This window comes from Mesocricetus auratus, unplaced genomic scaffold, assembly GCF_017639785.1.
Source record: "Mesocricetus auratus isolate SY011 unplaced genomic scaffold, BCM_Maur_2.0 Super-Scaffold_4256, whole genome shotgun sequence".
Lineage (NCBI taxonomy): Eukaryota > Metazoa > Chordata > Mammalia > Rodentia > Cricetidae > Mesocricetus > Mesocricetus auratus.
Window position 1 is genome coordinate 100860251 of NW_024429182.1, and position 22679 is coordinate 100882929.

General features: G+C 40.0%; 1 protein-coding gene across 1 annotated transcript in view; it reads right to left on the bottom strand.

Moving 5' to 3' along the window:
* Ints4 (integrator complex subunit 4) overlaps positions 1–22679 on the bottom strand; it is a 66603-nt gene that overhangs the window by 41120 nt on the left and 2804 nt on the right. Inside the window, exons 2-9 of the mRNA XM_040728295.1 lie at positions 21007–21201; positions 20419–20536; positions 15399–15505; positions 10946–11131; positions 9635–9685; positions 8150–8238; positions 6605–6725; positions 775–846 (exon numbers count right to left, since the gene is read on the bottom strand). Of these exons, the coding sequence (XP_040584229.1) occupies positions 775–846; positions 6605–6725; positions 8150–8238; positions 9635–9685; positions 10946–11131; positions 15399–15505; positions 20419–20536; positions 21007–21201 (939 nt within the window). The remainder of the gene's footprint in view (positions 1–774; positions 847–6604; positions 6726–8149; positions 8239–9634; positions 9686–10945; positions 11132–15398; positions 15506–20418; positions 20537–21006; positions 21202–22679) is intronic.

The following is a 22679-nucleotide window of genomic DNA, read 5'->3' on the forward strand; positions in this document are numbered from 1 at the left end:
TTGCTAAAGAAGTAAAGTATAAACTCAGCAACTGAAAAAAAGTGTGTGATTTAATGGTGAATATAAAAAGTAGGCTACAAAATCACCTACCTACAACAATTCAATGTCTAAAATATTTAAAAAGCTAGAGAGGATTCTAAAATTGTCAAAGGCACTGGAACTATATATAAGTAATTCATTTTACCTTATATTTACAAAAATTCTACAACTCTGTTACATCACTTCCTGTCTGTCTGTACAGACCTCCAGACTTCTATGGTTAACTAATGGTAAGCTCTATTCTCTGACCCCCAGACAGGCTTTATTTGTGCAAGAAAGATATCACCACAGAATGCACATGTTACGTTAGATCATATTTTATCTTGCCAACCATGTTAAAGAACCACCACAGTTAACACCTTTAAAGCACCCTACAGAGAAAGGATTCACTATTCACTCACTCTTCCATGGGAACTGTTGCTAAAAAAGACTCCTAACACATCACACATCACACAAAATAAGATCAAGATCTCCAAAGTTTCTAAGGAACAGAAAATAAATCCTAACTCTTTTTTGTATTATATAACCTTTGCAAAGTATTTTATTATAGAATGAAATTCATGATGTAGCTTGTAATTTGGTTCAAGTTGCTATGATTTTGAATTAAAATGCAATCTAGTAACCTATATAAATGTAACAAATGCATGGACTGCTAAATTAAATCAACACAGTTCACCTTATATCTACACTAATATTGATTACAGAAACCCAGTTTAAACAAATAACTCAAGTTACCCTCAGATCTGACATCAGCTTCTTGTCAAGAGTCTGCTCCAAGAAATGGGAACTGACTTGCTCCATAGAGCCCTGTAAAAAGAAAGAATCCAAAACATATTCCAAACATCACCTTAACATTCAAAGTTTACAAAGAAATACATAAAGGTAACATTATTCTTGATAGCTAAGATATCTATAGGTTCTAAATCATCAGGAATAAACTGTTAAAATGAAAATATGAACAGCAGTAATAGAAGCTGCCTCTGACTTAGGTAGAAATCTCTCTGTTCCACAGTTCTGAGTGAGAACTTTGTACATATCTCAACCCATTTAATCCTCGGTAGAACCATATGAAGAAATTGTCATCATTAGTCCTATTTTATGCATGGGGTAGGGGCATACAAATATTAAGTAACACAGTCACAAATTCCAGAACTGGAATATAAACATAGGTTCCAGAAACCCTTTGTTTTAGCCATCCTTTCTCATCATCTTTTTCCATTCCTACTTTCCTTTTTTTTTTTGGGGGGGGGTCCGTCAAGATCTCATATAACCCAGTCTGGAACTCACTATCTAGCTGAGGCTGGTCTTGAACTCCTGATGTTCATGCTTCCACCTCCCAGCAGGTCTGACTTCTATTCCTTCTTATTTTATTCTTTCCATGCACTTATTTATCCACTCATATGTTTTAAAAGTATTTATTGTATAAGAATACAAAATAAAAGATTAGTTTTCTGTCAATGATGTCAAAACTAATGAGAGAAATTAATAAGACTTAACATAACTTCATATACATTTATAAAGGATGCCACAGAAACTAAGAAAAGAAGTAGCATGTGGTACAGGGTAGAGATGTCTATGGCTGGGAAGTGTGAAATCACAGGGCAAACACATGAAGTAAAAGAACAGGTCATGTGGGAAAAATTAACTGGCTTCATGACTAGAACACAGGTCAAAGGAGCCAAGAGTGAGGCAGAAAAGACAGCGATCATATTCTAAAATGTCTTGCTAATTAGGAATAAGAAGTCTGCCTAATGAAAAATATTAGATAATCTTTATAGAGCATTTAATTTAAGGTGGGGGCACAGAGGATGGCTGGAGAGATCGGATCAGCAGTGAAGAACACTTGCTGTTCTAGCAAAGAACCACGGTTTGGTTCCCAGCACCAACATGGTATCTCACAAGTAACCTGCAATTCTAGTTTCAGGAGATCTGATGTTCTCATTTGACCTTTCTGAGCTACACATACATGGTGTACATACAAACACTCAGGCAAAACAGACACATAAAACTTTTTAAAAGAAAATCTAAAAAACATGGTCAGGTGTGATGGTACATGCCTTTAATCCCAGCACTCGGGAGGCAGAGGCAGGCGGATCTCTGTGAGTTCGAGGCCAGCCTGGTCTACAGAATGAGTTCCAGGACAGCCTCTAAAACAATACAGAGAAACCCTGTCTCGAAAAACCAAAAAAAAAAAAAAAAAAGTTAGTTCTCATACTAACCCCATGAAAAGTGTAATTTTGTATTTATTTGTTTATTTATTTCGAAGCAGGCTTTCACTCAGCAGCTCAAGATAACCTGGAGTTAGCCCACTAATGTAGCCTTGAACTAACTGCCCAAAAATCCTACTTCATCCTCAAGTGCTAGGATTACAGTGTGAATCATCGCACCTGACTAAGAATGGAACTTAACAATGTTTGTTTGCTTGTTTTTTAAACTTTATTTTATGTGCATGGATGTTTTGCCTCTGGAGGTCAGAAGAAAGTGTCCTCTGGAACTAGAGATGCAGATGGTTGTGTGCTGCCGTGAGGGTGCTGGAAGTCAAATCTGGATCCTTTGAAACAGCAATAAATGTTTTTAACGACTGAGCCATCTCTCTAGCCTCAATAATGTCCATTTTTAATGTGAGAAATTGAAGCTGAGATTAACTAATTTGCCTGTTTCAAATAAAGGAGGATGTAGACCTGTATCTCATAATGCTCACCCTGAAGCAGTGGAGAATGAACCAGACATGGACAAAATGGAAGCAACACCACCAGTTTAGGAGGCTACAAGAGCAGGTCCTAGACACATGAGACACACATACATCTAAGTGCTGTGATTCCTATGTTAACAGACATGGAAATGCTTGTACAGGCTGACATCTTTCATTCCTGATTGGCCTGGAACTTACTAGAGTGGGTTGTCCTCTAATTGCAGTGATCCTCCTGCCTCTGACTCCCCAGTGCTGGGATTATAAGCGTGCACCATCACACCTGGTGAAATCTCTAATTTTCTCCAGTTTTATTACCAGCATCACTTGAATTTAAAGAGCATTTTCCCCCAACAAAGAAACATTCTAATGACTTCACAGTAAGTTTCCAATACCGTCCTTCAGTTGAGCCCTCTCCTAACACAGCAGCACAGAAGAGGTATTACTCATGTCAAGCTCAAGAACTTTACATCACTTGGAGTACATGTTCAGTGTCATCTAAGAATAGCTGAAACTTTCCATTTTAAATTCACAAATGTCAAGAGCATAGTAATTCAATTGAAAAAAATGGTGAACTTACATTAGTATGGGCTCAGCAGAAAGGAGGAGTGGATTTGAAAATGTCATAGAGACAGAACTGATATAAGCTGATGAATTGATGGATAAAGGACATATAAAATAGAATTCTGAGACAGGCATTGTGAGGCACACCTTTCTTTAGTCCTAGCACTCAAGAGGCAAGAGGCAGAGGCAGGCAGATCTCTGACCTTGAGGCCAGCTGGGCCTACATAGTTCCAGGATAGCCTGGGTTACACAGAAAACAGTCCTGTCTGTTACACAGAGAAACCTTGTATTGAAAAACCAAACCAAAAGAAAAGAGAAAAACAAAAAAAAAAAAAACAGTACTGTCTTGAAAAAAACCAAAACCAAAACCAAAACCAAACAAAGAATTCCCAGGGCCAACAAGTTGTCTTGGTGGGTAAAGGCACTTGCCACACAAGCCTAGTGACCCGAGTTCAATTCCTGGGACTCTGAAAAGATGGAAGGAGAGAACCAATTGCACAAAGCTGTCTTATCCCTGACCTCCACCATGGCATACACACCTATACACTCACACATTATACACTCACATACAATTTTTATAAATCCCTGAATTTCTCTAGTCTATGACTTAGTAGATGGCAGAATCATACAGGAAAACACAAGAGGAGCAATATTTGAGAGAGTTCATACACATTGCACTAATCAGAAGACTATACACTCTTGTCTATATTAAACAAACATCTTCAGGTAAGATGGCACACCTCTCCAACTGCACAACTTCCACTATCCAATCTAAACTGCAACCCTGAGAAACCCTTTAACTGAAGAGCTTTATAAACTGTCTCTGAAACCAGATACTTACAGTGTCAAACTTGCCTCCAGAGCAAAAACTGCTTTCAAGTTTTTTATTTTATTATAACTGTGTACATGTGTATGGTATGTGTATTCATGAACACCACGATATCCATGTGGTAGTCAGAGGAAACATGTGGAAATCAGTTCTCCTTCCCACTTTACACGGTTCCAGGAATCAAACTCATGTCATCAAGCTTGCAAGACAAGCACTTTTACCCAAGGAGCCATCTCTGGCTCATGTACTCATTCATTTTTCTAGCTTTAATGCTTCTAGCTTCTATCTAATAGGAGATTAAAAGACAACAAAACACTAACAAAGATGCACAGTACATTAGATGTAAAGCTGCCACTGACTACCTAGGACATCAACATTTGCTTCAAGGAACACCAGTGCCTGGCACACTTACAAGCAAAGAAGCATATAACAAAGAGTCTAAAAAAGTTACAATTTCTAGCGAGTGAAGGGAGTGGCACACATCTTTGATCCCAGCACTTGGGAACTCTGTAAGTTCAAGACCAGTCCAGTCTACAGTAGTTAGTTCCAGGACAGGCTCCAAAGAAACCCTGTCTCCAAAAACAAAACAAGCAAACAAACAAAAAGTTACAATTTCTAAGATCAAAAATTTAAATGTAGTTTAATCTTTACTGGATAAGAGAAATTCAACATATTCCAAAGAAGCTGACACACACACAAAAACCACGACCCATACAGACCTAAGCTGAAAGCAGTGACTTTAAATCTACACAGCTCCAAATTATATAATTGTGTTTGTATTCAAGAATTATTAATAATCCAATCTTGCTAATAACATTGGAAATTACAATTGCTATTATTTATAGCATTCTGAGCCAACTAGGCTTTTTATGGGCATACATAAATGCACATACTTACATATAGTTATGCCTCTTATATAGAAACATACACCCGATAGATAGATAGATAGATAGATAGATAGATAGATAGATAGATAGACAGACAGACAGATAGATAGACTTATTGTGGGGAATGCTCTTCTTTATGCATGTTTCTCTTATTGGTTGATGAATAAAACATTGATGGGCCATTAGGCAGGCAGAAAGTGTAGGCAGGGCTACCAGACTAGAAGGCTGAGTAGAGTAAAAAGAGATGCAACCAGGAAGACGCCATGCTGCCAAAGGAGTAACATGCCAGATTATGGGTAAGTGACAGTCTCGTGGCAATACATAGTTTAATACAAATGGGTTAATAATTGAGAGCTAGCCAGTACAAAGCCTGAGCCACTGTCCAAACAGATTCTAAATAAAAGGCCTGTCCAGCTCAGTCGGTAGAGCATGAGACTCAGGGTCGTGGATTTGTGCCCCACCTTGGGTGCCGTTTTGTAATCCAAGTTTCTTTCCAGCCTGGTCCCAAAGCCATTTAGCCCCAAATAAACATACAGAGATTTATATTAATTATTGAACTGTTTGGCTGATGGCTTGGGCTTCTTACTGACTAGCTGTTTCTTAATTATTAATCCATAATTATTAATCTATGTTATTTCCATATGGTCTTATCTTACCAGAGAATGTTCCAATGTCCAATCTTCCCAACTGCTACATGGCATCTCCTCTGGTGTCCCTCTCTGCATCCTCTCCCCAGAATTTTCCTCATCTCATAGACCTGCCTATACTTCCTACCTGGCAACTGAACAATCAGTGTTTTATTTATCAGCCAGTAAGAGAAACATATATACAGAAGGACATCCCCCATCAATTTATTTATGGTCTTCTTCTTCTTCTTCTTCTCTTCTTTTTTGAGAAAAGGTTTCTCTAAGCTTTGTAAGCTTTGGCTATCCTGGAACTCACTCTGTAGACCAGGCTGGCCTTAAACTCACAGAAATCCACCTGCCCCAGCCTCCCCAATGTTGGGATTAAGGTATGCACCACCACCACCTAGAAACACATATAATATATACATACACACATATACTAATAGGTATAATTTCTGTAGGCAATCTTTAATCCTTTTAAACTCTCAATTTGGTATTAAATTCTTCATTTATAGACAAGGAAACTAAAATTTATGGGCTAATGAGATGGCTCACTGGGTAAGATCATTTGCTACCAAGCCTGGAGCCTTGAGTTCAATCCTTGGATTCCACATGGCAAAAGACACTGAATGACCTTGAATTTGAGTGGTAAGGGTTTAACCACATGTTCTTTTCACATGTGGTTGTTCACTGATCCCCCACCCCAGTCTTCGTGCAGGGAAGTAAGTATGGGATTATTACAGTCCAGGTTTAGAGTTTGGGCTGCTTACCTTTATTATCCATTTATATTCAAGTTAGTCCTATTTGCAAATAAACATAGTAATGAAACATAAACTGTAAAAGAGGGGCAAGCTATTGGAGAAATTATGGGGTTTCTAAAAATACGACATATCTGACTCTAGCTACAGCTTCTCAAAATGTTTGTAAAAACTTAACAAGCATAGTGGTCATTAAAGAAAGTGCAACTTACCAATAGCTTTGCTGCTTGAACACGAACAACCCAGGAGCCATCACTGACCATGTGGCAAATTTTCCCAAATGCATCATCAACTAAACGAATTTCTTCATTAGAAGAAGGTATTGGAACGATACTAAATAAAAAGAAAAGGGGAGAAACCACATATGACAAAACATGAGCCTGAGTCTACAAGTTCAGTACTCTGAGGAAGACCAATGAAAACTGTATTCAGGAAATCCTATACTGAAAGAAACTTCAAGCACACTCAGGGAAAATTACCCACTGATTTTGAGTTGTACAACAAACTTTCAGTGTCTTAGGAAGAAACCAAGAACTTGGAGGTAGAAGTATTATATAGTTCAGTGATAGAGTGCGTGCTAGTCCTCATTCAATTCCTAGTACCTATATAAAAGAGACCTATAAATCTAAATCTGAAAAGAAGTGTGTGTGTGTGTGTGTGTGTGTGTGTGTGTGTGTGTGTGTGTGTGTAAGTCCCAAATAACTATGAATGGATCTCATTTCCATAGGTTTATCAATCCATTCTGGTTTTCAAATTCTGGATAACCCTTTTTTTCCTATAGAAAACATCCTTCTATTAATTAGAATAAATATTATAAATCTTCATCTTGGACACTTGGGGGAGGGCCTGGGCCCTCCCCGGAATGAAATGACAGACTCTAGAAATCCCCCATGGAGGGCCTTACCCTCCCTGGGGAATGGAGTGGGGATTGGGTGGGGGATTGTGGGGACTGGTTGGGGGGAGCAGGAGTGGAGGGGAGTGAGAGGGAGCTGGGAATGACATGGGAAGCAAGCTTATTTTAATTTAAATATATAATAAAAAAGTATTTCCAAAAAAATCTTCATCTTAAAGATAATTGTGCGGATCTCCACGAGTTCGAGGCCAGTCTGGTCTCCATAGTGAGTTCCAGGACGGCCTCCAAAGCCACAGGGAAACCCTGTCTTGTAAAACTAAAAAAGAAAAAAAAAAAAAAAGAATAATTGTGAACCAATAATTTAAGTGCTATGAAAATATTTTTAACCAGAGCCAATGGATGGCTTGGGAAGTAAAGGTGCTTGTTGCCGAGCCTGACAGCCTTAGGTTTAACCCAGAATCTACTGGTGGAAGGAAAAATGATTCCTGTAATATGTCATATGCTCTCCACATGTATGTGACATACATGCCCAAGAACATACCTGGTATCTTTTATATAGGACATTTGGCCTAAACCAAACTACACTAAAATTCTTATTCTCATTCTCTATCTGCTTATCTTAAAAAAAAAAAAAAAGACAGAAAGGCACTTTAGAGACACAGTTCAGGTTCTTCAATTGTCGATAAGGATGCTGGGACCCAAAAGAGCTAACTATCTTTCCCAAAGAACACAGTTCACAGCAGTCTGATGATTAAGGTCTGTACCCCCCCCCCATTTCACACTCACACTGTTCCAAAAATCTAAACTTTCTTTCTTTTTTTTTTTTTTTATAGGTGGCTTCTGTATGGTGGAAGGAGAAAGAAATGGCTCAACAATGAACAAAGGTTGACTTACACCTACTGACCTCTCAGGATAGAGCTGACTGACAACCCAGATTAGCTGAACTGCAGCACTGCGCACCTGCTCGTAGTCATCAGAGAGCAATTTACAGGCCTGCAAAGAAGGATTTCACCTCTGTCAGTCTCTGTTCTCAAAGATGATGTTCAAATACTTTCAAAATGAAGATAAAATGGCAGGATAAGGATGTCAGTTAAAATACTTCAGAGTGCTTTTAACTTCTTGAACCTTTGCCCAACAAAGAAATTTTGGCATTTGTAAGCTTCTCAGGCTGTAACCTAACTAGGTAGCATCACAGAACCACACAGAGTGACAGATATCTACAATAACATCAAGCATAGTAAAGTCAGAGTACTCAAGGCCCATAGTACTACAAAAGATATTTACACATTAGTCCCAGAGTTATGGCTAATTGTAATTTCCACAAAGAGATAAAACCATTCATGGTAAGCTAACAAAATCTGGTCTGAGGGTGGATTTAGACTGCTGATTAATCCCTAGACCCAATCACCCTCCAGTAGAAATACCACCTTCTAATGCATTTTTGAGGAAGCTGTCAAACAGTCTCTCCACAACTCCATTATGCCTGTTTTCTTTTTTAAACCAATACTGCATTCAAGTGTCACCTTCTCACACGATCTATGGTCACTCTCTAGAAACATTCTAGTTTACCACATGTGGTGCCAGAATTGACCTTGAGTATGGCCCAGTCAAAGAGTGAAAATGAGGTCTATGGGAGCTGGAGAGATGGCTCAGCAGGTTAAGAGCACTGGCTGCTCCTCCAGAGGACCAGGGTTCAGTTCCCAGCTTCCCAGCACCCACATGGCAGCTCACTACTGTCTGTAACTCTGGTTCCAGGGGAATCTGACATCTTCACACTGATTAACATAAAATAAAGTTAAATTAAAAAAAAAAAAAAGAAGCCGGGCGGTGGTGGCTCATGCCTTTAATCCCAGCACTCGGGAGGCAGAGGCAGGCGGATCTTTGTGCGTTCGAGGCCAGTCTGGACCGATAGCCTCCGAAACAATACAGAGAAACCCTGTCTCGTAAAAACTAAAAAAAAAAAAAAAAAAAAAAGAAAAGAAAAGAAAATGAGGTCTATAATTTGCCCTAATTATTACTAATTGTCAGTGCTAGAAATTGAACCTAGTACCTTGTGCATGCTAGGCAAGTTTGCTATCACTGAGTTACATCTCTAGTCTACTTTCCTTACTTCTAATCATACTTTCTTCATGTATTTAGCATTCATGAACACTGAGATTCACAAATCTTACTATAAGTCTTTTTTAAATGCATTAGTACTACTGAATTACATACATATCTCACATTGGTGTCAAAAGTATGTTTTAGATATGGCTTCATATTCATCCCAATAAATGTGGCCACAGATTGCTAGCTAAAGCCCGCATGACTTCAAATTCTGAGAGCAATGCAACACCTTCCCAGCTTCATGAACCTCCTCCCCCTCCAGAAAGCACTAGTTTTAAGGTACCTGATTATAAATCGTTTGGTGTAACTTCAGTCCTCTTTCATGGAGCTGCAACTAGATAATAAAAATACAGTTGAAGCCTTTGTGAAAAGGTCAGTATTTCCAACACATTCCCAAGTATATCACATTGTATCAGACTAACATGGTTACTTTTAGCCAGAATCAGTACTAAATAAATACATTTTCTGTATAAACACTCAGACACTTAACTCTAACCCAAAGTATTAGAAAAATATAAAATAATGGCAAGAAAGAAAAAGAAGGGGCTGGAGAGATGGCTCAGAGGTTAAGAGCACTGACTGCTCTTCCAGAGGTCTTGAGTTCAATTCCCAGTAACCACATGGTAGCTCATAACCATCTACAATTCAATCTGGTGCCCACTTCTAGCGTGTAGACAGAATACCGTATATGTAATAAATAAATAAATCTTAAAAAAAAAAGAAAGAAAAAGAAGAAGGCTGGATTTGCAGCTCAATGGTAAAATACTTGCCTAGTGTTTATAAAGTCCTGGGTCCAGTTCTGAGCTCGAGGAAAAGAGAAGCCCAAGGAACACACTTCCCCTAAAGAACACTTTCCTCACAGATCCCATCTCAATTTCTGAAGGGCCACCTATGGGAAGCCTACCGTGCATAAAATCCAGACACACACTGTCCTGCTGGAACCAGTGTACCTGAAGGAAGACTCTAACTTGGCATTGTAACAGACAGATTGATCAGATCGTCCTTGTTTCAGAGACAGAGATGAAGGTTCCCAAAGGAGCCCAAAGAAAAGCACCCTTGTCATACAGGAACCTGTGTCTTCAGTTCTACGAGGTCACCACCAATAAGGTGTGTACTAGGGGATTTCAGAATATATCCAACGCAGCACAGTCCATAATCTTAGAGCCTGGTGTGAGACTTGCAAGAGGATTTCTGGAAGTTCAAGGCCAGTTATGGTTATATAGCCAAACTCATTCTCAAGGAAGGAGGGATGCAGGAAGGAAGGGAGAGAGGGAGGGAGGGGAGGAGGAGGAGGAGAAAGAAAGGAAGAGAGAATAAAGTAAGAGAAAGAAAAGAAGAGAAAAAAGGCTAGGCAGTGGTGGTGAATGCCTTTAATCCCAGTACTTGGGAAGTGGAAGCAGGCAGATCTCTGAGTTCAAGACCAGCCTGGTCTACAGAGCAAGTTCCAGGAGAGCCAGGGCTACACAGATACTCAGAGAAACCCTATCTCAAAAAAGAAAAAAAAAAAAAAAAAAAAAAAGAAAAAGAAAAGAAAAGAAAAGAAAGAAAGGAAAAGAAAAGAAACTATCCCCAGTTACTTTTTTATCGTGTTTACCATGGCTTTTATAGCTGCTGTTCTGACGCGTGGATCCTGGTCACTAAAATAGTCCCCGATAATCTTCTGGACATCTCTGGTAGTTAAGCCTTCAGCATCTTTTGTGACACCTTTTTCCAAAGAGCCAAGATTGCCAAGTAACTGCAGGCACTTATTTCTTACACCATGGGATGTATCTGTCAGGTGCTACAAAAAGGAAAGAGAAAAAATATGATTACGAAAGCTTGAAAAAACAAACAGACTGCAGGCTTCTCATCTGTCTTCCTTACAGGCTATCAAAAAGCTCAGTTTAGAAAGAAAATATATTAAAATAACTTTATGCACTTTAACCCACAGTATTAACGTTAGCTATTGTCACCATCATCTAAAACAGTAAGGAATATTAAAAGGATTCACACATAGTTTCTGGAGGTAACAGTCGCATATATAACTTCCTTCAAGTCCAAAATGTCTATATTTATTTTCTATGTGTGAAGTCACTGATCTGAAATATGCATTACTAGTTTCCCTTCACCTTCCTTATTGTCCCCTGCCCCCTGGTCCATGGATCTGTCACTGTGTCTCCCTCTCTCTGGTGTGGCACAGAGTCTCCTCACGTATTCTCAGAAATCATCTATCCTCTACTCAGCAATCCCCAATTTCATAAGTAAAGAATAATCAGGTTAGGGTTGTAGCTCAGCAGCAGAACACTTGGCTAGATTTGCATGGGCTCTGGGTTCAATCCCTTCCAACAATGCAACCAATGAAGCAATTAAATAGAATGACACGGGTAATATTAACTGTGACAGTTAATATTGACTAGTAATTTCACAGGATCTAGAATTACATAGGAGATAAATCTCCGGACACTATGATTCTCCATTAGAAGGAATCAGGGCTTCTTTTAGAGAGAAGCCTATACCATGATGAGAGCAGACAAAGCACAAAGATGTACCTGGAATATCTTACTCTATCAACTCCCAAATATAACCATTAAAGAACAGTATTGAGATGTCAAAAAGACACATACACAAGCTTGAAGGGATGCCTACTTAGTCAAACTGGAGAAATAATAGTAAGATATTATATTCCACTGAGCAGAAACAATAAATTCAAAATGGATATAAATTGAAACTTTGGAATCAGAATACACAATTTCAAATTATCTCCCCACAGCTATGATATTTTCATGAAAGATAAGGTAATTTTAATATACTCAAGAAGTCATCAGTCAAATACAAATTCAAGGATGTTCTACAAAGTAACAGTCCCTAAATTATCAAAATGTCAAAGTTATAAAATCAAGGAGTGTGGTGATATCTTGCTTGTACAAATAAAGGCTGTCTGAAAGTCAGAGAATGGAGCTTGCCACTAGCTAACCATAGAGGTCTGGAGGTCTGTACAGACAAACAGGAACTGAGATAGCTGGACAGAAACAGGATATAAGCAGGGAGAAACAGGAGCTCACTCTCTTGTCTGCTGAGACACTGAGGAGGTAAGGTGTAGCTGTGGTTTCTCTCAGCATTTTCTTCTCTATCTGACTCCAGGTTTTTATTACATACACCAATTAAGAACTCTTTTTACTGAAGGGACCAGACCCTTATTCAGCCCCCTGCTTTAGCAGCCATGACAGGCTACAGAAAAGACATGTAGGCCTCTGATTTAGCACATGATACAAAACAAAAACAAAAACAAAAACAAACTCCAGATCCCCTGGCCTTCCAAGCCTAGGGCTAAAACTGAACACAAAGAAACTCCAAACCCCCTTCTCCCCTAGCCTCTTAGATAATTGGTTCCTGGGAGCTGTTTGGCCACAAAAAAAAAAAACTCCAGGGGAGACCAAAACCTCCCCTGTAGTCCTCAGGATACAGTTCTGAAAACTATTGGTATCTATGAACAATATGCCACCTGCAAGTAACAAGACAAAGCCAGCCGGGCGTTGGTGGCGCATGCCTTTAATCCCAGCACTTGGGAGGCAGAGGCAGGTGGATCTCCGTGAGTTCGAGGCCAGCCTGGTCTACAGAGCGAGTTCCAGGACAGCCTCCAAAACAATACAAAGAAACCTTGTCTCGAAAAACAAAACAAACAAAACAAACAAAAAAAAAAAAAAACAAAACAACAAAGAAATACAGAATGTTCCTTCTCAGCACTGACCAATGAGAATAATTGGTACATAAGTATTTGATGCCAAAATAGGACTTAGAGAAATTCTTCTGATTGATTGTTCCAAAATTTGGTCAACCAGTCAGAAACCAACCCATACCTACTGATGTATTCCTGAAACTTTTGTCTTTAAAACATAGCAGTAGACAGGGAACTTCACTCCCCCCCTAGAGGCTGCTATGACAGCTAGCCAGATGAGGTCCCTGTCATGGCTGGATGAACAACAAACCTTGCTTTTACAGTTCAATGGGTCTGTCTCCCTGGTGGTCTTTGGGGATTGTGTGACTTGGGCACAACATTTACAAAGGTGATACTCAGGAATTATTCCAAATTCAAGACAACTATTAACATATGACAGTTAAAGTTATCCTGAACCTATCCTTTTTCTTTATTTCTTTGTTTTTGTTTTGTTTTGAGACAGGGCTTCTCTGTGTAGCCCTGCCTATCCTGGAACTCAATTTGTAGACCAGGCTGGCATCGAACTCAGTTTAAAGGTGCTTGCCTTAAAGCCTAGCAAACTGCGTTCAATCTTTGGAAATCACATAAAGGTGGAAGGAGAAAAACAACTCCACAAAGTTGTCATCTTGACCTCCATACATGCCCTAACACATGCATGCACGCACACACGCGCACACACACATACAGAGAAGTAATATTTTTAAAATGTTAAACCCTACTCTTATGTCTCCACAATGCCATATATATATATATATATGAAAATATGATACTGGAACAGAAAAATAAAACCCAGATATGAGGCAGATAATGATGGTCAATTACTAGGTTTTTGGTTTTGTTTTTTGTTTTTTGAGACAGGGTTTCTCTGTATTGTTTTGGAGCCTGTCCTGGAACTCACTCTGTAAACCAGGCTGGCCTCGATCTCACAGAGATCCACCTGCCTCTGCCTCCCGAGTGCTGGGATTAAAGGCATGCGCCACCAACCCAGGCTCTCTGAAGATCATGACGAACCTCCTCCCAATCTGGGACATTTTAAAGTGACTTATTTATATTTATTATATTTCATAACCAAACTGCTAACTGAATCAACCCTTGAAAGGTTTGTCACAACTGTTACACATACTTAAATTGTTTCCAAAAGAACTAAAACCTCCTAGCCTCTATTAAGGTAATCAGGCAACAATGACACATAACCAACATATTACTCAATCTTCAACACTGAATCATAGCCTTCAGGCAACAAATATAATTATATGATGATGTCCTTCCCCTACAGGTCACTTCTTACATCACAGCCATCATCATTAAAAACTGCCAAGTGGAGCTGGGGTAATGGCTCAGTGAGTTAAACTGTTTCATAAGCATGCAGACCTGAGCTCCAATCCCCCCTGCTAGTGGCAGCCCAGTGCACCTTTTTTTATTTTTTTTTATTTTTTGGTTTTTATGAGACAGGGTTTCTCTGTATCCAGCCCAGTGCACCTTTAACCGCAGTGCAGTAGGGGCAGAGACAGGTGGGCCCTAGGGGCTCACAGGCCAAAAGAGACAACTCTAAGTAAAAGACCTTGTCTCAAAAATAGAGAGCAACAAAGGAAGGACACCTGACATTGACCTCTTGCCTCCACATACACACACAGGCAAATGTACCGTCCTCAACCACAAACAAATTTTTAAAAAGAGAGCCAGGTGTCAATTGTCTTTTGTACACTTTGTCATTTGTACATTTTTCACATTAATAGAGTGAGTAACCAAATCGCATCTTTAGTAACAGTAGTAGTAGTCTATGTCAAAAATAAAAAAAAAAAAGGTTGGGTGTGGTGGCACATGACTTAATCCCAGTACTTGAGAGGCATAGGCAAGTGGCATACAGGAGTTTGAGGTCAAAAGCCTATCTATAGATCAAGTTTCAGGACAGCCTGGGTCAGGAAAAACAAACAAATGAATAAACTAAATCAATTAGTTTAAGACTACTTCCTAAATAATTCCCAATATCTACCTACATCTTCCATTTTCCACTACTTTAATCCAAGTTACTATGATTTCTCATGAGACTCACCAGTGAGTAAAGGCTTTAGCAGTCTCCAAAAATATACAAGGTGAAATGTGAAAGCCAACTTCTACAAGATGTCCTGGCTTCCAATATGTGGCATGACTCTCCTGTCCCCCACCCAATAAATACATAAATGTGTTTGTTTTAAAGAATTACTATAGCACTTTGCTTTCCTTCCACCCAACACTAAGGACTAAAAAGGGCAGCTTGTACAATCACTGAGAGTCCTATACTTCTCACTCTGAAGACTACACTGGGCAGATTTCACAAACCTCCAACAACCTCTTCATTCAGGAATACTCTTACCTTGCAGGCTACATCCACTAATCGAACCTGGGTAGCTTGATTTTCTGGTAGTTTACTGCCAATTGCAAGCAAAGTGTCTAAGAGTTGTGCTAGGACTTGATGAGACTCTAGGAAAGAGAAAAGAGATTGAGTTACAAAATGTCAAAAGATCATGGCTAACACTAATTTACTTTGGGAAGGAATTGTAGATACTTATTTATTAATTTTTGATGTGTAGATTCTTCTGCCTAATCTTTTATTCCCTCAACTAAAAACTAAATATCCAAAAGGAGTTTGATCTTGAGAATATGAGTCTTCCATAGGATTTCGAGTTCTGTGGTAAAACGCTTGCCCACCATGTGCAAGGCCCTCAGTCCAAAATGCAGAAAGGGCTCAAGTATGAAACAAGCCACAACTATGAAAAGTAGTTTCAGGGAACAGAGGAGGCAAAGACATTCCCACTGCCACCATACTGATTTATTTCCTTAGCAAGATAACTTCATAGAACATGAAAAGCTAACTAAAATTTACAAAGCTCATCTCTGATAAATCAAAACTGAATCTAAATCTTGAATCCTGGGCTAGAGAGCTGGCTCAGTGGTTAAGATAAGAGCTTGCTCCTAATCCAGATGACTAAATGTTTCCCAGAACCCATGTCAGGCAGCTCACAACTGCCTATAATTCCAGCTCCCAGGAATCCAACATCCATTTCTGGCCTCCAAGGGCACCTGCACATGTGTGGCTGACATAACAAAAGTAAAAATAAATCTTTAAACCCTGAATCCTAGTTTCTTTCCTGAGTTTCTAAGCAGTAATGTAACTACAGTCTGGACATTTCCACATGGACAGTAAATAAAGCCCCAATACCAAACCTTTTCCCCAGGTACCAAATACTTTCTAAAACGTAGTTTGATCATTGTATGCCCTCAATAAAAAAACTTCACATTGTCCTACCCACAAAATACCATTCAATTTCTCAACACTCAAAACTGACCTTTGAATTCAAAGCATCTTACTATTCCCTGCTGACATGTCAAAAAAAAACTATTCAGTTCCTTAAGTGTCTCTTGAATGATCATTCCCAGCTCTCTCCCTTTTCTCCCTTTTATTGATGTGTTCCTCTCCCATTACTCTTCTCTACCGCTCACATTCCAGGCCTGGAACATACTAAGTAGCTAAGGATGACCATGGGTTCTAGGTCCTCTTCCCTTCTAGGACTATGAGCGTGTGCCATGACACCGTCTCAGTTAGGGTTTCTATTGCTGCAACGAAACACCATGACCAAAAAGTAAGTTGGGGGGGGGGGGGGGGGTTGGTTTATTTGGCTTACACTTCAGCATTACTGTTCATCACTGAAGGAAGTCAGGGCAGGAACTCAATCAAACAGGGCAGGATCCCAGAGGCAGGAGCTGATGCAGAGGCCATGGAGGGGATCTGCTTACAAGCTTGCTTCCCATAGATTGCTCAACCCACCTTCTTATAGAACCCAGGACCACCTGCCCAGGGAAAGCACCACCCACCATGGCTGGGTCCTCTCTCATTGATCAATGGAGAAAATGTCTTACAGCTGGATCTCATGGAGGCATTTCCTCAGCTGGAACTCTTCCTCTCTGATGATTCTAGCCTATGTTTAAGTTGAAACACAAAACCATCCAGTACACAAACCTACTTCTTCACTCAGTGGTTCTAGATCCTTCCAGTTAGCATAGATCTCACCCTCAGCTTTGCTTCCATAGTACACTAACTATATTCCTCAAAAACACACTTTTTGTGTCATTATGCATGGTACAATAAGTTCTGAAGAAGCAACTATATACTATATCTCAATGCACCTCATCCAGTACTTGCCAAGGAGTTATAGCCCTCATGTACATACTAAACTAAAATGAAAAACTTTTAGTATAGAGCATGAACCACATTCTTTGAATTCAAAGTATACAGTAGGCTGAGTAACTAGGAGCCTCTTTATCTATGGTGTCCAGAAATACCAAGTTGATTTTAGCAGTAACATAAATTCACTGAGTTCAACTACATGATCTCTATGGACACTGTATAATCTGAGTCTCTTTTAAAGGCTGGGATAGAGTTAACGGCAACTCTCTGTGGTATTATAATTCTATGGCCCTTACAGGCTCATATATTTGAATGCTTAAGGAGTGGCACTATTGAAAGGATTAGGAGGTGTGGCCTTCTGAAAGGAAGCATGTCACTGAGGGTGGGCTTTAAGGTTTCAAAAGCCCAAGCCAGGTCCAGTGGCTCTCACTCTTCCTGCTGCCTGTGGATCTGGATGTAAAACTCTAAGCTACATCTCCAGCACCAAGTCTGCCTGGGTGCCACCTGCTTCCTGCCATGATGACAATGGACTAAACCTCTGAAACTGTAATCCACCCCCAATTAAATGTTTTCTTTTGTAAGAGCTGCTGTGGAAATGGTGTCTCTTCACAGCAGTAGGACACTGACTAAAGATGGGCGGTCTACAGAGTGATTTTCAGAACAGCCAGGACTGTTACACAGAAAAACCCTGTCTTGGGGGTGGGGCAGAGTGGGGGGAAGAATGCTGGCTACGAAGTTGAAGAGTTGATGTCACGAGTAGGGTATTGCTGTAACAGGCATGACCTTGCTGCTGCTTGGTGGGATGTGGACTCTGGATTAGGAAAGCATTTGATCATTTTAAACAGGGCTTAATGGGCCACACAGGTAGGAAGGTGGAAAATAGTAGTGTTGAGAACAATGTACATTATAAAGCCCAGTCCAAGAGATTTCAGAGGAGAATGTTAGTAAATGGCTTAGAGATCATTCTTGTTGTATTTTAGCAAAGAATGTGGCTGCTTTCTGCCTGAGGTTAAATTGAAGAGTTTTAGATTAATGGCATTGGTAGAGGAGATTTCAATACAGCCTCACTGTGTCCAGTGGTTATTAGTGGCCATTCTTCTGTAGATCTATCATAAAAAGGAGCAAGTTGAGCAAGGAAAAATACGAAATGTAGTTTGAGGAGAACCAGAAACTGTAATGCAGCTAAGTCCAGTGATCAAGGAGATAAAAAGTTTAAAGAAAAGCCTGATCCTAAATGGAATAAAGGGAGTGGTGACCTCAGGGCAAGATCCCCCAACCCCCAACTAAGCATCCAACTTGTAAAAAGGAATGAAAGAAAAGCTAAAGCAGTGAAGGAAGCCATCAAAAACAGACGGTGAAAATGTATTTGAATGAGGGGCCAAGTACAGCCTTAGGAAGTAGAAGAAATTGGCAGCTTTAGCCATGTGGTACTGGATTTAAGAGTCAAGAACACAAGAAAGGGGTTATGGACTCTCCCTCAGTGGCTAAGAAATGCTGCTGAGGCCAGGTGTGTGTCAGGGGTGCTCCTACATGGAGGCCCCAGGGAGGTCATTGCCTAAAGTTATGAAAGTGAATCCTGGAGACCCCAAGATATTGGAGATGCCAGAGCTGTGGAATATTTTCTGTCTTAGGATTTCTATTGCTGTGAAGAGACACCATGGTCATAGCAACTCTTACAAAGAAAAACATTTCATGGAGGCTGGCTTATTCAGAGGTTTAGTCCATTTCATCATGGCAAGAAGTATGAGGGTGAGCAGGTGCTAGAGAAGGAGCTAAGAGTTCCACATCTCCATCTGCAGACAGCAAAAGTGTGTCACTGTGGGTGGGCTTTGAGGTCTCTTATGTTCAAGCTATGCCCAGGGTCCTGTTGCCTGTGGATCAAGATGTAGAACCCTCTGCTCTTTCTCCAGCACCTGCATGCTACCTGCCATCAATAATGGGCTAAACCTCTGAACTGTAAGCTAGCCCCAATTAATTGTTTTCCCTTATAAGAGCTGTCTTGGTCATGGAGTCTCTTCACAGGAAAAGAAACCCTAACTAAAAACACTTATATAGCTTCTCAGTTGTAATGGGCTACATGATCAGGACAGCACCTCAACAAATGACTTAACTTCACTGAGCTTTACTTTACCTATGTGTAAAATAAGGACACTAGGAGCTGGAGAAAGCAAGCTGAGCTGTTAAGAGTGCTTGCTGCTCTTGCAGAGGTCCTGAATCCAATTCTCAGCAACCCCATCAGGCAGCTCACAACTCTCTGTAACTTCAGCTACAGGGATCTGACATCAGCTTCTGGCCTCCAAGTATAAACACACAATTGCACATACATACAAAAACACATACATAAAAAAAAATTTAAAAATACTTAGAACTAGGCTTGGTGATGCACACCTTTAATCCTAGCACTCAGAGTAGGAGGCAGACAGATCTCTGCAAGTGTGAGGTCTACCTGGTCTACATAATGAATTTAAGACCAGTCAGAGCAACACAGTAAGATTAAAGCTATAGATAGAGATAGAAACATTTTTTTTAGACAGTCTCTAGGCCAGTCTGACTTTGAACTCCCCATGCAGACAAGGAAGACCTTAAACTTTTGAGTTCCCGCCTCTACCTCCAAGCGCTAGGGTTACATCGTGAGCCACTACATGCAGTTTATATGACAGGGGGTCACACCTTCATACATTCTAGACAAGCTCTCTATAACTGAGCTACAGCCCTAATTAGAGAACTATATTTTAGCCCTAATACAAATACATGTGGGTGTCTCTACTAAGCCATCTTCTAATTCCTTTTTAAGAACAAGGAGTATGGCATGTGCCTATAATCCCAGGAGACTCAGACTGAGGACTGTTTCAAGTTTCAGGTCATCTTGGGTACCTAGTAAGTTGCAGGACAGCCTGGGCTAAAGTAAGACCCTATCTTTTTGTTGTTGTTGTTTGTTTGTTTTTCATCACAGGGTTTCTCTTTGTAACCATGCTGGCTGTCCTGGAACTGTAGACCAGACTGGCCTCGAACTCACAGAGATCCATCTGCCTCTGTCTCCCAAGTGCTAAGTTTAAAAGTGTGCATCACCATAGCCCAGCTGAGCCCCTATCTTTAAAAAAAAAAATGTTCCTTTTAATAACAACCAACACAAAACTTTGCTATAAATTCTCTACGTGAGAACTAAAGATTTCTGCTCTGACTATACAGTTTTTAAGTTGCAACTTACTTTCATTCTGTAGTATGTTAATGGCATCATCCATTATGCAGTCTGGAGAGAACCCTGCAGTCTTTGATAATAATCCCAACAATGATGCAATTTTCAGTCTCACAGATGGATCGTTTTCCTAGGGAAAAAAAAAAGCAACTGTGATTTGATGTTCTGCTCTTAGCTATCAAACACACAGGACACAGGAAACTGACATCCCAAAGGACATTCAAAGATCCAACTATTCTAGGGCTTCATTTCTGAAAAATAACTTCACACGCCTCAAGAGAGCTTCACTCTATCAATGTTACACTCAATAGTGCAAATGGACATTTTTATGTCTTCCTGGTGTCCTTAACTTCTAATACTAAAAAATGTGCTCACACTCCACTCTACAAAGAGGTCACAGTTCTTCAAGAAAGCCATTTACATGACTGTTTCCACTTAATACCCTGCAAGCCTCTGAGGATAGCATGTACCTCATTTTAACCCTGTGTCCATGATGCCTAGCCTACAATGAGTACCTTCCTGCTTCTCTGCAACATTAACTTGCTTGTTCTGCGGGCAGACACAGCACAGTTCTTACAAATAATCCTACCCGGCTCTTACCTTATAATAATGTTCCAAGAGAATCCTGACTACCCCCTCCACGCTCTCTGCCTCTACAGGCTTCCTGGCAAACTGGAGTAGGTACTGCAAAGCATCTCCAGGGGAGGTGGCTTTACACAGATCTAAGTGGAGAGCAGCAGATTTACTTGGTTTTGTTAGTCGGAGTTTCTTAGTAGCGATTTCCTCCTGCTGTTGCTGTAAGACAGTAGAGAAGGTAAGATGTGAAAACAGAGTCTGCAAATTTAACTTGGGTTCATGTGACGAAAATAATTTTTCCTTTCCAACACACACACTTAGCTATTAGAACTTTAGAAATACGGTAGCATAAGGCCAGTAAGGTGGCTCAGTGGGTAAAAAGTGCTTGCTGCCAAGCATGACAATAACCTGAGTTCCATCACCAGAACCCACATGGTGGAAAAAAGAACAAACTTACACACACACACACACACACACACACACACACACACACACACACACAGAAAGAGAGAGAGAGTTGCACAAAATAAGCAAATATTAAAGAAATGTTTAAGTTTGTATAAAAAGGAGCCTATCACTCTAGGTTCCTTAAGTCCTGATAAAATAGGCAGGCATAGGAAATGTCATGATCACTAATTTCCTTTACTAATATTTTAGGGTGGGTGCAATCATCTCCCTCAAATTTACTCTATCAGGAAAATTCTAGTCAGGAACATTATATAACATGAAAAAAAAAGCAGCTTTGAAGTCAAAAAGATTATACACTACTAGCTAGGTAAAGCTTTCTCATCTGTAAGAAGAGCATTCCAATACTATTTCAAGGGGTTATGTGACAAACCTAAATTATCCTATTTTTACTGCACGTACATATGATAAGCACTAAACACACACCAGTTCCCTCTCCCTTCTCATTTTTATAACAACAACAACAAAGCACCAGGAATACAAACATTTCATTCCGTCACTCTATGGGGATTATACATACAAATTTTTTTTTTTTTGGTTTTTATGAGACAGGGTTTCTCTGTATTGTTTTGGAGGCTATCGGTCCAGCCCAGCCTCGAACTCAGAGATCCGCCTGCCTCTGCCTCCCGAGTGCTGAGATTAAAGGCGTGCACCACCACCGCCCGGCTTACATACAAAATTTTAAAGTGAGTTTTTCTGATGGCTGGGTGTAGACAACTGCAACCCCAGCACCCTGAGACAGAAGCCGGAAGCTCAAAATCACAAATTTACTTCTCAGTCTTACTTGGACTGCAGCTGGTTCAAAATCCAGGAATGATTTTTCCCTTAGGGGATAGGTAAGGAAGGGAATAATACCTGCCACTGTTAGCAACGTCTTAGGGATCCAGAACTATTATTTCTGGAACCAAGGAACACATATTAGGAGGGACACATGTACACTGGCAATTACAGCAGTGTTGGGTGATGAGATCAAATAGCAGAGCACAACAGAGTGGCATGGAAGTAGCAGAAGAAACTAACCTCTTGTTGAACTTTCAATCAAGTTTTGAAGCAAAAACATAAGGCCACTTGATATAGGATAAGAATTAATGAGGAATGGCATACATTTTGTGTAAAATAGACAACTACAAGAGTTCAGAGATGTGTTTCTACATGGTGTGCTAGAAAAGGAATGTAGAGAAAGAAGTGACATTATACAACAATATAAATACTCTGAATGACTCTGACTATAA